General features: G+C 34.8%; 1 protein-coding gene across 1 annotated transcript in view; it reads right to left on the bottom strand.

The window, feature by feature from the left end:
- The window catches only part of Snx16 (sorting nexin 16), a 37,445-nt gene that overhangs the window by 13,185 nt on the left and 8,756 nt on the right, over positions 1 to 15,504 (bottom strand). Inside the window, exon 4 of the mRNA XM_005335998.4 lies at positions 3,789 to 3,937. Within this exon, the coding sequence (XP_005336055.2) occupies positions 3,789 to 3,937 (149 nt within the window). The remainder of the gene's footprint in view (positions 1 to 3,788; positions 3,938 to 15,504) is intronic.

Raw genomic sequence — 15,504 nt, 5'->3', positions numbered from 1 at the left:
TATTAAAAAATATCGGAACAAATCTCTATCCAGTAGTATAAGCATTACAGACAATTATCAAACAGGAGATAAATTTAGTTTTCAAGAGAAACTCCTACTTTTTGTGAAAGATCTAAGTCTTAAGTATTAAAGATTAGAATCTGACTGCTGCTGATGCTCTGATTTCAAGATACACAAATATTCATGAGGAAGCACAACAAAATGAATAGGATGTAAGAAATCTGGAGTTGAAAGGAGACTTTTTTTAGAGCACACCTAGCCAAAATGTCTTATTTTACAAATGAAAACACTAATTAAAATCAATTAAGCAATCTGCCTTAAATTATTTTGCTACTAAACCCAGAAAACAATTTTGTATAAGGTCTCTGAGGTTCCATTTCATTAGGTTATAGTCTAATTATTGTCTATAATTTTCTTTCTACCAAACTAACATATTGTGGCAAAAATCATTCAACCAACCTTAACAATAATGTGTTGATTCTTATGAGATGGCATTATATAACTAAACTTTTCTTTCATTTTATAAAAAATTAAGATCTACCCAATTTTTCTTGGTAATATATTTATATCCAAAACAACTCAGAGACACAAACAATAAAACTTCTTGTGAGTAGGTAATTTGGACTGAAGTGTATAAGTAGTTAAGTTTTCTTGTTCATGAAATATAGAATTATTAATTTTTTTAAGCTGGAAGAGATTAAGTTGTCATCTAATCAAATGAATCCCATTTAATCATTCTCTCTTTAATACCACTGAGAGTTATCTACCCTCTTCAAATACTTCAGGTAAGTAGGGACTCAGTTTTTAAAAAGGCAGGGCATGCTTACATTGGACAGCTTGAAATGACAGTCCTTTCTGTCTTATTTGAGCTGACGGTGCCCTTCTCCTAACCCCTCACTGTCATTTCTAGTTCTATGTGTTGATTGTTTCAGACTCATATCTATCTTCCTACCCATAATCTCAATCCAATCTTTTAGGCTCTCAAATTCTACTCCTACTATGGGTATTGCTTGATAATCACAAATAGCAGTAATCTCTCCCTTCTCTGAGTTTCTACCATTTTATATTCCATATCATAAAAAGCAGCAATTCATAAACTCCCTTCTGTTTGAAAAGAAGCCTAATATTTCTAAATGAATTTTAAGACCAATGAGTATATCCTCTCTGATTTTATATTGGGCATGATACAGAGCAAATGCTTAACACTCAGGTGATGAATGCTTCTTCTCCTCCCTCTTTTCAGTGCTAAATCACTTTAAAAAGAAACTTCTTATAATGAGAAAAAAAAATGCAACCTATCAGTCATAAGAAAGAAAGTGGATAAACTACCACAATCAAGGCATAAGTATAATAAGAAATTTAAGTTTTCTTATTAGATTTCCTAAATGTCTGGTGATATATGACAAAAATAGGTAAGCCAATAAATGGGAGGCCTACTAGGTTCTTTTATGTGAGACTTTTTAGAATCTTTAATACACTAAGTTTATTAAATAAAACCTTTCCCCAGCTGATTTGGTCAAGAAAACTTTCTTTTCCTGAAATGCTAATTTATGAATTCAACATGACCACTACCAATGTTCTGAAGTACACAGTTTTACAAACATCATGATCTTTAATGTTGCCATCAATGTCTAACATAATTGAACTATACTCTTAATCATTAAAAAAGTGCATCTGAATATTTAAGAAAGATACATTTTTGCTACTTAAAAAATGAAGCAATCAATAAGTGAGCTACTTAATGTGGTTCATATCATTTAAAATTTGATTAGTAAAAATAGAGTACAGTCATTCATAGAATAAGTATTTTCAGCACAAAGATATAAAGGTTTACTGAATAAAGGAGAAAAGGGATAGGATGCACTGACTTCTTTGTAAAAGTTTTCTTTTATGGTACAGTATAAAGTATCTCTTTTTCAAAGACACTCTATGATTTTAATGCTTGTTAACTTTTATTACTGTATTGTGTGCCTGCATTAAAAATATTTTTTTTATTTTGAGAATATTTACAAAATATATAAAAAATAGGTATTATTTAGTTCCCACCACCTAGATCACACAACTGCTAAGTATGCCATACTTGTTTCAATTATTTTTCTAATAAATAGTATAATAGTGAATATCAACAGTTCTCTCATTGGAAAACTACTTATTGAGAACTGGCATGTTAGCCCTGTGCTAAGTGAGACACTGGAGAATAAAATAGTCACATGACCTGGTGCTACGTATCTTACAATTTGGTAAGATAAACACAACCAAATAATCACAGATATAATTAGAAACTAAAGTTTTTGAGAGTCATATACAAACCAGCCTTTCAACTGGTATTCCATGAAGAGAATTAAACCCTACTTAAGTTATTATTTTCTCAATTTTTAAGACTGGCACATAGCTAGTAATATCCCAGGAGCGTAAGAGAAATTAGTTAACTCATTACATACAATGAGTGTCTCAAGGAGGTGACTCCCAAGCTAGTGAAGAAGGGCTGGTATAGGCAGTGAAAAAAAGAGAGAAAATGACCTAGTCTTTGGTGGTGATGGGTAAGAGGTAAGTCAGGAAGGCCAGTTACCTTAAGTCATAAAGGTTATGGTGAAATCTGAAGGATGTATTAGAGTTACTTAGGCCAGGGGTAGGTAGGATAGTAGTGTGAAATATTGACTTTCCATGGAATAGCAAATTTGAAGGACAAAGGAGTAAGGTGATTTTGGAGAAAGAAAAAGATGATTAATATGGCACAGAGAAAGAGAATGAGGAATGGGGAGGAATAATAACATTTGAAGTTGGAAAGACAGACAGGTAGGTAGGGACCAGAAGTGTTTTATAACTGTATTATAAAAGATTTTTGAGAGGGGGTGAGGAAGACCAGTGGGAAGATTTCTACAGTAATTAAGGCAAAAATACTTGCTTGGATTGGGTGTTAATGGCATCAATGGAGAAAAGTAGACATGTTTGAGTGGGACCTAAAACATAAAGGAAGGGATATAAGTAGATCCTGCAGATCTGGTAGGTGATGCTGAAAATTGGGGGAAAACAGTCTGGAGACTGCTTTTAAGTTTATTTTAGGTTTGAGGTAAATTTTGAGAAATCTGAGGAAGATGTCACAGAGATTGCTGCATATATATATCTGGAGCAGAGAGAAGGGGGTCTGGCTTGTAATTTATTATTAAAAGGAAAAAGAGCTATTAAGCTTAGGCAGCTCACATTGAAAAGCAAGTTTCTTATGTACAGGGTTTGTGTCTTATGTACAACACAAGGCAATATACATAAAGACAAACTGAGAAAACAGGATAGAAAAAGAGTTTCATCTTTCTGAGAAAAACTGCTAGAGAGTCACAGACATATAAGATACGCTATTATAAATATTCTCTACATTTTTCTAAAATTTAATTCTAATTTATCTGAAGTCCCCAAATGAGCGACCTAGCTGATATTAAAGCAGTAAGAAATTTTCTTACAAATATATTCAGAATTGACTAATATAATTTTATTTAATGATCACAAAAATGCTAAATATTAAAATTAAGTTGATAGTTGGGTAGCTTGGTGTGATTATATAGTAAACTAAATTTTTTACCTCACTGACTTTGCAAAAGCTTTAATAAAAATGAAATGCCTAATAAAATCCTTAATTGAAAGAAAATCCCATGTAGAACTGTATTTTAGAAGACAAGTAATTATATTCCTTCTCTATATTATGTGCTTAACTAAGTATGGTCCTATTTTTATTCTTTAGTTTAAGTCAGTTGTTGAAATGCTTTCATAATTTCTTATTTTAATTTGTTACATACCAGTTAGCAATGTCCTTGTGAGCTACTAAATTTTGAAGAAATGCTTGTAATCCTAATTGTCTATCTTCTAAAAAGTCGACATTGTAGTTATCTTTAAACCAGCGTTTTGGTGGAAGTGCTAATCGAAAGCCTGGAAACATCTCTTTTAGCTGAAAGAGAAAGAGAAAATACAATGTTTAGTTGAATTATATTAATTCTAGAAAGTATATTTTGTTCATTATATGAAATTATTCATGAAGAAAGCTTAAAATAATGAAATTCATCTAAGTATTTTGTGCCTTATTTCTCTTCTTGATTTTTACCAGTCCTGTGTACAAATGTGTTCCAGTTGGTCTACATTCTTGCTTGAACTTGGCACTGTCCATCTGTTTAATATCAGCCATTCCAGTGGGTGTGCAGTATTTCAATGTGGTATTTCTTTATTACATTTCTTTATTTGCCCCTCTTTATTGATAGCAATGTGGAATATCTTCTCATTTTCTTATTTATATGCATATATCTTCCTGGTGAATTATCTATTAAAATCTTTCTAGCACATCCCCCTTTTAAAATATTGGGTTGTCTTTTTAGTAAGTGCCTGGAGTTCTTTATATATAATCCACATACAAGTACTTGTATTACAAATATTTTCCCTCAGACTGTGGCCTGATTTTTCATTTTGACAGTCTTACCAGAGCTGATGTTTTACATTTTAATGTTATCTAATTTGTCTATTTTTCCTTTTAGGGTTGGGGATGTAGCTCAGTGGTAGAGTGCTTACCTAGCATGTTTCAGGTCCTGGGTTGCATCCCTACCACAAAAACAAACAAACAAACAAACCATACCCACATACATCCTGACTCTCCCTCATTTTTTCTTTAAGGCTTATGCTTTTAGATCATGGGAAATTTTTGCTCATTCCAAGGCTGCAAAGATCTTCTTCTTAAAAGTTTATAGCTTTAACTTTTATATTTTGGTTTATGGTCTATCTTTCTAAATATTTAGCTTAAAATTTACTTCCTTAGGGAAGATTTACACACTGTTCAAGTTACTTTAACTGTGTAGCACATAATCTCAAAACTTAGTGGTTAAAAAAAATTATTTATTAAACTCATGGAATCAGTGTGCCTGTAATTCATTCATACAAGGTACAGTGAGGATGACTTATCTCTGTTCTACAATGAATTGGGGCCACACCTGGGAGATTTAAAAGCTGGAAGCTGGAATTGTCATACACATGTATGATACTGGTTGTTGGTTGAAACCTTAGCTAGGGCTATCAGCCATAAGCCTAGCAATGGCCTCTTTGGATGGCCTAGACTTTTTCACAGCATGAAGGTTAGGCTTCAAAGGGGAGCATCTCAAGAAAGAAAGTCAAGATGTAATTATATACTTCACATGATCCAACCTTTAAAGTCACAGAGCATAATTTCTGCTGTCTTCTATTGTTTCATTCAGGTTCAAATGAAGGGGGAAGTAGATTATATTTCTTAACAGACCTTGGCAAGATTCTGGAAAAGCATATGAACTGAGGACATTGCTGTGGCCATTTTTTTTGGAAAGACATTCTGCCACACACTGTCAAGTCATTAATATGTTTTTTTAATGGTATTTATCACATGTAAATAATACTTATTTAATTTGGGATTCTCTTAGTAAATGTTGCCTCCACACTGGAATCTTTCATGGAATTTTAAAAAAGTATGAATGATTGTGTTCTGCTTCTGACAGCTGGAGTGTGACCTGGGCACCATGATTTTAAAAAGCTTTCCCAGGAAGTCCAAAGTGTCATTAAGATTCAGAACCATTACTACACTGTAATTAATATAGCTGCATCCTCAATGTCCACCATCATGCCTGCTATAAAAAAAGTAGTCAATACTATGTGTTCAATAAATGGATGAAATAAATCTATAAACATTCACATTTTTATATTTAAAGCTAAATATTACAACTATCAAAGGGAAAAAGTCCACACAGGATAAAACGTTAAGTAAAAATGTAAAATATAACATTTTATATTTATACAAGTATGTTTAGTTACATGTGGGTAATATCCAAGTCTGGCCCTGATATTCTATATAAACTTGGTTCATTTTAACAATGAACTGAAGATGGTTTTGTTCCTTCCCTCACTTTGCTCTGTGGACTGGGCTGAAAATACTCATTTTACATACAGAAGTGTTCAGCTTTGACATGCTGCTGTGATTTGTAAGTAAAAAAATACCGAGTTCTGAAACACCCACTTCTCATGGCTATATGTCTGTAACCAATTAATCACCAGCCTACTCTATAACCCTGCCTGGTCACCTCAATTCAGGTAAAGATACACATTAGAACTTGTTTGGGAATTTGCCTTCTGACTTACTTAGCAGAGAAGCTAAGCAAGACTATAACTCAGGAAATTAAAAAATAAAGAAATAAGCAGAAAGGAAAATAAAAGAGCCCTCTCAATTTTCTATAGGAAATTTTTCTTTCTAACCAGTGTTATTTGAATTATGCTCAAAAATTTTCATAACTTCAATTAGCTACTTTTTTTCTTCACAACTATAAACGAGAAATGTAGGCTCCTTAAAGTCAGGGGCATATTTATACAGTTTCTATGTTATCTAATATTTCTAGGACAATGCTGAGCTCAAACTACTCGTTTCATAAACATTTAATGATTGATCTTATAAAAGACTGGCATTTTTGAATCCTGCCAATGAAAGTAGGTGATGGATAGTGGTCTTTCTGGTATCTATAATAGTCCTCCCCTATCTGCAGTTTTCCTTTTGTGGTTTCAATTCCCCACAGTCAACTGTGATCCAAAAATATTAAATGGGAAATTCCAGAAATATAAATTTATAAATTTTAAGAGAGAAAAGTCAAGATGAGATTATATACATTATGTGCTATTCTGAGTAGCATGATGAAATCTTGTACCATCCTGCTCCATCGAGGTGCGAATCTACTCTTTGTCCAACATATCCATCCTTTATAGGCCACCTGCCTGCCTGTTAAGTCATTTGTTAGTCCTCATGGTATCAACTGTTGTGGTATTACAATACTTTTAAGAAACTCTCATATCGTGGATTAATGCTACCTGACCATGTCTATCTCATTTACTTCATTTTATTTTCATCTCATGTCAGCATAATACCATCTCACATAATCATCAGAAGAGTGAGTATAATACAGTAAGATATTTTGAGAGAAAGAGATCATACGCATGTAACTTTATTATAGTATACAATCATAATTGTGCTATTTTATATTAGTTTTTCTTAAGTTTTTACCATGCTTTATTTATAAAACTTTATCATAGCTATGTCTATAATAGGAAAAACAATATTTATAGGGTTTGGTACTATCTGTAGTATCAGGCATCTGCTGGAGTCCTGGAATGTATCCTCAGAGGATAAGGGTTGCTACTAAGACTGATACAGACATTTATTAATGGTTTAAGTTACCTAAATCTCAGCTTCCCTAAGACAAGCCTTTGAGCAAAACAGGTCAATCTAGAGAGAGAAAGAGAAGTAGCAACATGGCGGTGGGCATGGAGAGATCAAGTTTCTGACCTCTTCAGCTGTGCGGGCACAGGGAGTCGTAAACATTCTAAATTCTGTTTGCTCAGGATCACTAGGCAATGCTGAGCTGACATGCATCTGGGGCGAATAGTCTGGGCCTCTCAGAACACACACTGAGCCCGGATCGGCTGAATTCAAGCTCCCGTTTGCCTGTGTCTCGCAGACAAACTGCTGTGACTCAGCACTAGTCCATCCGGCTGAAACAACTGGTCAGCCCTTCTGATCCTACAGAGGTAAATGCCAACCGAGCCTTCATAGGTAGTGGCCACAGGTTTGAAACGGGGCTTGGGAGAGACAGTAAGGACCCACACATTGCATTGGTCACCCGGCAAAGGGAAACGAACTGTCGCCATTTGCAAGAGATACCACCATGGCAGAGAACTGATGTCACCAGACTGCGGCGGAGGAGATAACTTCATTGAAACCAGCGGCGACAGGTGTGTAACCCCCTAGCCTTCTCTCTCCACACATCGGGGAAACTTTAAGGGCCCCTCCCAGTTCTCCCGTAAGGGCCCCTCCCAGCTCTCCCGTGAGCGCGATAGCCAGACCGAGGGAATCAGAAGTGGCGCGGGACCCGCTGTGCGGAACTCCCGGCTACCGCTCCCACCAATGCTGACACCTGAGGTCTCTTGCACCAGCTACCAGGGGCGTGGCTACTGGAGGGCAAGTAAAATTCGCTGAGGATTCTCAGCCCCAAGCTCTACAAACTTAGGGTCTGAGGGAATGGCAAACAGGGAGAGTGTGCCCAGTCGTTCATGAAAACAGGGCTCCCGGGAGCAGCAGACCTGGCGTGTAGCCAGTATTGTGGTGAGCGGCACTGGTGAGAGGGGCCTGGCTAGAGGAAAAGTGGGGAAGTGACTAGACACAAGAGGAGGCCCTAGGAACTCAGGATTGGAGACTCGCCCAGTCTGGGAGGAGGAGCTGCTGCACATTGATTGGTTCCCGCATATTGACAGGATAAGCTTGGCCCGGTGGGCACAGCACCACCTACTGAAAGAGAAGTTAATCAAACTCTAAGACTGCATTTATTATTTTTTTTTCTTTTTTTTGATTTGGGTTTTTTTTTCTTTTCATTTTCATTTTTCTTTCTTGTTGTTTTTGAAATTTTTAAAAATTTTTTCAAATTTTTTTCTTCTAATTTTAATTTTAATTTTTTTATTATTATTTTAAAAATTTTTTCTTTTCTATTTTTTTCTTCTTTTGTCTTTTCATTTCTTTTAAATTTTCTTACTCCCCCTTCCTTGAATTCTACCTGCTTACTCTCATTCTCTTTAGTGACTTCTTCCCTTCCCTTCTAATACCTTTCCTCCTAAGCATCAAATAAATTTATAGGAGTAAACAGTAACTCAGCAGTCAAACAGAACAAGAAGTAACATGAGCAGCTTGAAAAAGCAAGGAAGAAAAGGAGTACAAACAATGCAGGACAGCCTAAATATTCAGGAGGACCTAGAGTCATCAGAAAAATGGTCATATAAAGAACTCAAGGAACACCTTAGACAGATGGAATGGAACCTTAAAGAGGATACGAGCCAGCAAATTCAAGCAGCAAAAGAACACATTGAGAATGAATTACATAAACAGATAAAAGAAGAAGTTAAGCATCTTCATCAGGAGATAGAGATTATAAAAAATAATCAAACAATAATTCTAGAAATGAAGGAAACGATAAACCAAATTAAAAACTCAATTGAGAGTATCACTAACAGAGTGGAGCAAGTAGAAGCCAGAACGTCAGATAATAAAGACAAAATATATCATCTTGAAAAGAGTCTAGCTAACTCAGAAAGGCTGGTAAAAAAATCACGAGAAAAACATCCAAGAGTTATGGGATAACATAAAAAAACCAAACTTACGAGTCATCGGGATAGAAGAAGGTACAGAGATTCAAACCAAGGGAATAAGTAACCTGCAGAATGAAATAATTACAGAAAACTTTCCAGAAATAAAAAAGGAAACAGATATACAAATTGAAGATGCATACAGGACACCGAGCACACAAAATCACAGTAGACCAACGCCAAGACACATTGTTATGAAGATATCCAATATACAGAACAAAGAGAAAATATTAAAAGCTACAAAAGAAAGGAGGCAGATTACATTCAGGGGTAAACCAATAAGGTTAACAACAGATTTTTCATCACAGACGCTGAAAGCAAGAAGGTCATGGAACAATGTATTTCACACACTGAAAGACAATGGATGCCAACCAAGAATTCTGTATCCAGCAAAATTAAGCTTCAGGTATGACAATGAAATAAAAATCTTTCATGATAAACAGAAGTTAAAAGAATTTGCAGCCAGAAAACCAGCATTGCAAAGCATTTTGAGCAAAACACTACAGGAGGAAGAAATGAAAAACAATAACCAAAACCATCAGTGGGAAGTGCCTCAGTAAAGACAGAGGGCGAGGGGAAAGATAATCATGGAGAAACAAACTAAATTTTTTTTTAAAAAAGGATAAATAATCAAACATGGCTGGAAGTACAAACCATATATCAATAGTAACTCTAAATGTTAATGGCTTAAACTCTCCAATAAAGCGACATAGGCTGGTATCATAGATTAAAAAAACAAATCCAACAATATGCTGCCTCCAGGAGACACATCTGATTGGAAAAGACATACACAGGCTGAAGGTGAAAGGATGGGAAAAAATATACCATGCACACGGTCCTCGCAAGCAAGCAGGGTGGCCATCCTCATATCGAATAAAATCGACTTCAAGACTAAGTTAATCAAAAGGGATAAGGAAGGACATTAATACTGTTAAAAGGAACCATTCACCAACAAGACATAACAATTATCAATATTTATGCACCAAATAATGGTGCTGCAACATTCATAAAACAAACTCTCCTCAAGTTCAAGAATCAAATAGACCACAACACAATAATTATGGGTGACTTCAACACACCTCTCTCACCATTGGACAGATTCTCCAAACAAAAGTTGAATAAAGAAACTATAGAACTCAATACCACAATCAATAACCTAGACTTAACTGACATATATAGAATATATCAACCATCATCAAATGGATATACTTTTTTCTCAGCAGCACATGGATCCTTCTCAAAAATAGACCATATATTATGCGATAGGGCAACCCTCAGTAAATATAAAGGGGTGGAGATAATACCATGCATTTTATCTGATCATAATGGAATGAAACTGGAAATCAATGAAAAAAGAAGGAAGGAAAAATCCTACATCACATGGAAAATGATCAATATGTTACTGAATGATCAATGGGTTACAGAAGACATAAAGGAGGAGATAAAAAAATTCTTAGAGATAAATGAAAATACAGACACAACATATCGGAATCTATGGGACACAATGAAAGCAGTTTTAAGAAGGAAATTCATCGCCTGGAGGTCATTCCTCAAAAAAAGAAAAAACCAACAAATAAATGAGCTCACACTTCATCTCAAAGCCCTAGAAAAGGAAGAGCAAAACAACAGCAAATGTAGCAGAAGGCAAGAAATAATTAAAATCAGAGCAGAAATCAATGAAATTGAAACAAAAGAAAGTACTGAAAAAATTAACAAAACTAAAAGTTGGTTCTTCGAAAAAATAAATAAGATCGACAGACCTTTAGCCATGCTAACAAAGAAGAGAGAGAACTCAAATTACTAACATATGGGATGAAAAAGGCAATATCACAACAGATGCTACAGAAATAGAGAAGACAATTAGAAATTATTTTGAAAACCTATATTCCAATAAAATAGAAAATAGTGAAGACATCGATAAATTTCTTAAGTCATATGATTTGCCCAGACTGAGTCAGGATGATACACACAATTTGAACAGACCAATATCAATGGATGAAATTGAAGAAGCAATCAAAAGACAACCAACCAAGAAAAGCCCAGGACCGGATGGGTATACAGCGGAGTTCTACAAAACCTTTAAAGAAGAAACAATACCAATACTTTTCAAGTTATTTCAGGAAATAGAAAAAGAGGGAGCTCTTCCAAATTCATTCTATGAGGCCAACATTACCCTGATTCTGAAACCAGACAAAGACACCTCAAAGAAAGAAAACTACAGACCAATATCTCTAATGAACCTAGATGCAAAAATCCTCAATAAAATTCTGGCAAATCGGATTAAAAAACATATCAAAAAAATTGTGCACCATGATCAAGTAGGATTCATCCCTGGGATGCAAGGCTGGTTCAATATACGGAAATCAATAAATGTTATTCAACATATCAATAGACTTAAAAATAAGAACCATATGATCATCTCGATAGATGCAGAAAAAGCATTCCACAAAGTACAGCATCCCTTTATGTTCAAAACTCTAGAGAAACTAGGGATAACAGGAACATACCTCAACATTGTAAAAGCAATCTATGCTAAGCCTCAGGCTAGCATCATTCTGAATGGAGAAAAATTGAAGGCATTCCCTCTAAAATCTAGAACAAGACAGGGATGCCCTCTCTCACCACTTCTGTTCAACATAGTTCTCAAAACACTGGCCAGAGCAATTAGACAGACGAAAGAATTTAAAGGCATAAAAATAGGAAAAGAAGAACTTAAATTATCACTATTTGCGGATGATGTGATTCTATACCTAGAAGACCCAAAAGGGTCTACAAAGAAACTACTAGAACTAATAAATGAATTCAGCAAAGTGGCAAGATATGAAATCAACATGCATAAATCAAAGGCATTTCTGTATATCAGCAACAAAACTTCTGAAACGGAAATGAGGAAAAACACTCCATTCACAACATCCTCAAAAAAAATAAAATACTTGGGAATCAACCTAACAAAAGAGGTGAAAGATTTATACAATGAAAACTATAGAAACCTAAAGAGAGAAGTAGAAGAAGATCTTAGAAGATGGAAAAATATACCATGTTCATGGATAGGCAGAACTAACATTATCAAAATGGCGATATTACCAAAAGTTCTCTATAGGTTTAATGCAATGCCAATCAAAATCCCAACTGCATTTCTTTTAGAAATAGATAAAGCAATCATGAAATTCATATGGAAAAATAAAAGACCCAGAATAGCAAATGCAATTCTAAGCAGGAAGTGTGAATCAGGCGGTATAGCGATACCAGATTTCAAACTATATTACAGAGCAATAGTGACAAAAACAGCATGGTACTGGTACCAAAACAGGTGGGTGGACCAATGGTATAGAATAGAGGACACAGAAACTAATCCACAAAGTTACAACTATCTTATATTTGATAAAGGGGCTAAAAGCATGCAATGGAGGAAGGATAGCATCTTCAACAAATGGTGTTGGGAAAACTGAAAATCCATATGCAACAAAATGAAACTGAATCCCTTTCTCTCGCCATGCACAAAACTTAACTCAAATGGATCAAGGAGCTTGATATCAAATCAGAGACACGGCATCTGATAGAAGAAAAAGTTGGCTCTGATCTACATATTGTGGGGTCGGGCTCCAAATTCCTTAATAGGACACCCATAGCATAAGAGTTAATAACAAGAATCAACAAATGGGACTTACTTAAACTAAAAAGTTTTTTCACAGCAAGAGAAACAATAAGAGAGGTAAATAGGGAGCCTACATCCTGGGAACAAATTTTGACTCCTCACACTTCAGATAGAGCCCTAATATCCAGAGTATACAAAGAACTCAAAAAATTAGACAATAAATAAGAAATAACCCAATCAACAAATGGGCCAAGCACCTGAACAGACACTTCTCAGAGGAGGATATACAATCAATCAACAAGTACATGAAAAAATGCTCACCATCTCTAGCAGTCAGAGAAATGCAAATCAAAACCACCCTAAGATACCATCTCACTCCAGTAAGATTGGCAGCCACTATGAAGTCAAACAACAACAAGTGCTGGCGAGGATGTGGAGAAAAGGGTACACTTGTACATTGCTGGTGGGACTGCAAATTGGTGAGACCAACTTGGAAAGCAGTATGGAGATTCCTGGGAAAGCTGGGAATGGAACCACCATTTGACCCTGCTACTGCCCTTCTTGGACTATTCCCTGAAGACCTTAAAAGAGCATGCTACAGTGATACTGCCACATCGATGTTCATAGCAGCACAATTCACAATAGCTAGACTGTGGAACCAACCCAGATGCCCTTCAATAGGTGAATGGATAAAAAAAATGTGGCATTTATACACCATGGAATATTACGCAGCACTTAAAAATGACAAAATCATGGAATTTGCAGGGAAATGGATGTCACTAGAGCAGATTATGCTTAGTGATGCTAGCCATTCCCTAAAAAACAAATACCAAATGTCTTCTTTGATATAATGAGAGCAACTATGAACAGAGCAGGGAGGAAGAGCAGGAAGAAAAGATTAACATTAAACAGAGAGATGAGATGGGAGGGAAAGGGAGAGAAAAGGGAAATTGCATGGAAATAAAGGGAGACCCTCATTGCTATACAAAATTACACATAAGAGGTTGTGAGGGGAATGCGAAAATAAACAAGGAGAGAAATGAATTACAGTAGATGGAGTAGACAGAGAAAATGTGAGGGAAGGGGAGGGGGGATAGTAGGGGATAGGAAAAGTAGTAGAATACAACAATTACTAATAGGGCATTATGTAAAAATGTTTATGTGAAACCGACGTGATTCTGCAATCTGCATTTGGGGTAAAAATTGGGAGTTCGTAACCCACTTCAATCTAATGTATGAAATATGATATGTCAAGAGCTTTGTAATGTTGTGAACAACCAATAAAAAAATTTAAAGAAAGAGAAGTAAACACTAAATAATAGTTGAGTCCCGAAAAGAAAAATAATGTTATAAAGGATTAAATAGCTCTGAGCTGAAAATGTTTCAAATTAGTTTGAGTGACAAAAGTAACAATTTTGTAAGAACCCTAAGAATTCCATTTAAGCATCTGATAACTGATGAACTGCTTTTATCTTCTTTTTATTTAGTTATTAAAGAAGCAATAGAAGCACAGAATTATAGGATCTTAATTCATTTGCATAATATATGAAGCTCAGGAATAAGAAAATTCAGATAAATGGTAGAAATACATTAGAAATAAACTTTAAATATTCTGTCACATAGGTTAAACATCAAAATGTTTGTGACCAAAAGTAGTTCAGACTTCAGACTTTTTCATATTTTGGAATACTTGCATATATACAACGAGATATCTTGTATAAATATGAAATTATATGTATAAATACAAAATTCATTTATGTCTCACATACATATATAAATATGTATTTATATCTTACATAAATATAGCCTAAAGATAATTTTATATAATATTTTTAGTGCACTTTGCACTTTGATTGTGACCTGCCACATGAAGTCAGGTGTGGAATTTTTTTACTTGTAGTGTCATATCAGTAAAAGTTTAGAATTTTTGGAACATTTTGCAATTTGGATTTTCAGAGTAGAGATGTTGAATCTGTACTAAAAAAGGGCATCCTAAGCACAATTAATAAAAGATAAAATAGTTTAGCATTCTATATTTTACTTTTTCATTTAAACTGAGGTTTTCACAGCAGCAGAAACTTTCTAGTAGGCAGTTGCTAACTCATATAAATCGACATTCTCAGCACAAAGCATTATAAGAATATATTAACTTTTGAAGTTTTGAGTAGTTCTTGAAAAGAGTAAAGAGAGGATGGAAAATGAGAGAGAATAAGACCAATAGAGCTTCCTCTACTACATACCAGTCAAAATTGGGGAATGATTTCCAGATGTTCTAAGGTTATCTTATTTGGCCTCTTAAAAGCATCATAAATCACTTGCTTCTTGTAAAAAAATGATTTTTTTTCTTGGCTTCCAAAATATCAATTACCCCACCACCTACCCCATCTGGTTTCCTTCAAGCTTTGTGGATAGCTCTGCTCTTTATTACATACTAACTTCAATTTACTTAATTCCTCACTGTGAGAAATTTAGGATGGTTCTAAGTTTTAGTTATCAAAAACAAACAACACACAAACAAAATCACCATAAATAATATGCTAAGTATATTAGCATATTGTATATACTTAGAACTAAGCCTTTCCCATATTCATGACTGGTTACATAGGATTCCTAGAAATCTGATTACTGCATCAAAATTATGCAAAAGTTAATGGAGTCCTTTAGGAAGATTTGCATTTTCAATGCTGAATGATACCATTTAAATGTCTTTCAATTTGATAGGGGAAATAGTTTTG

Source organism: Ictidomys tridecemlineatus, chromosome 7, assembly GCF_052094955.1.
Source record: "Ictidomys tridecemlineatus isolate mIctTri1 chromosome 7, mIctTri1.hap1, whole genome shotgun sequence".
Taxonomy (NCBI): domain Eukaryota; kingdom Metazoa; phylum Chordata; class Mammalia; order Rodentia; family Sciuridae; genus Ictidomys; species Ictidomys tridecemlineatus.
This window is presented reverse-complemented; position numbering and strand designations above follow the sequence as displayed.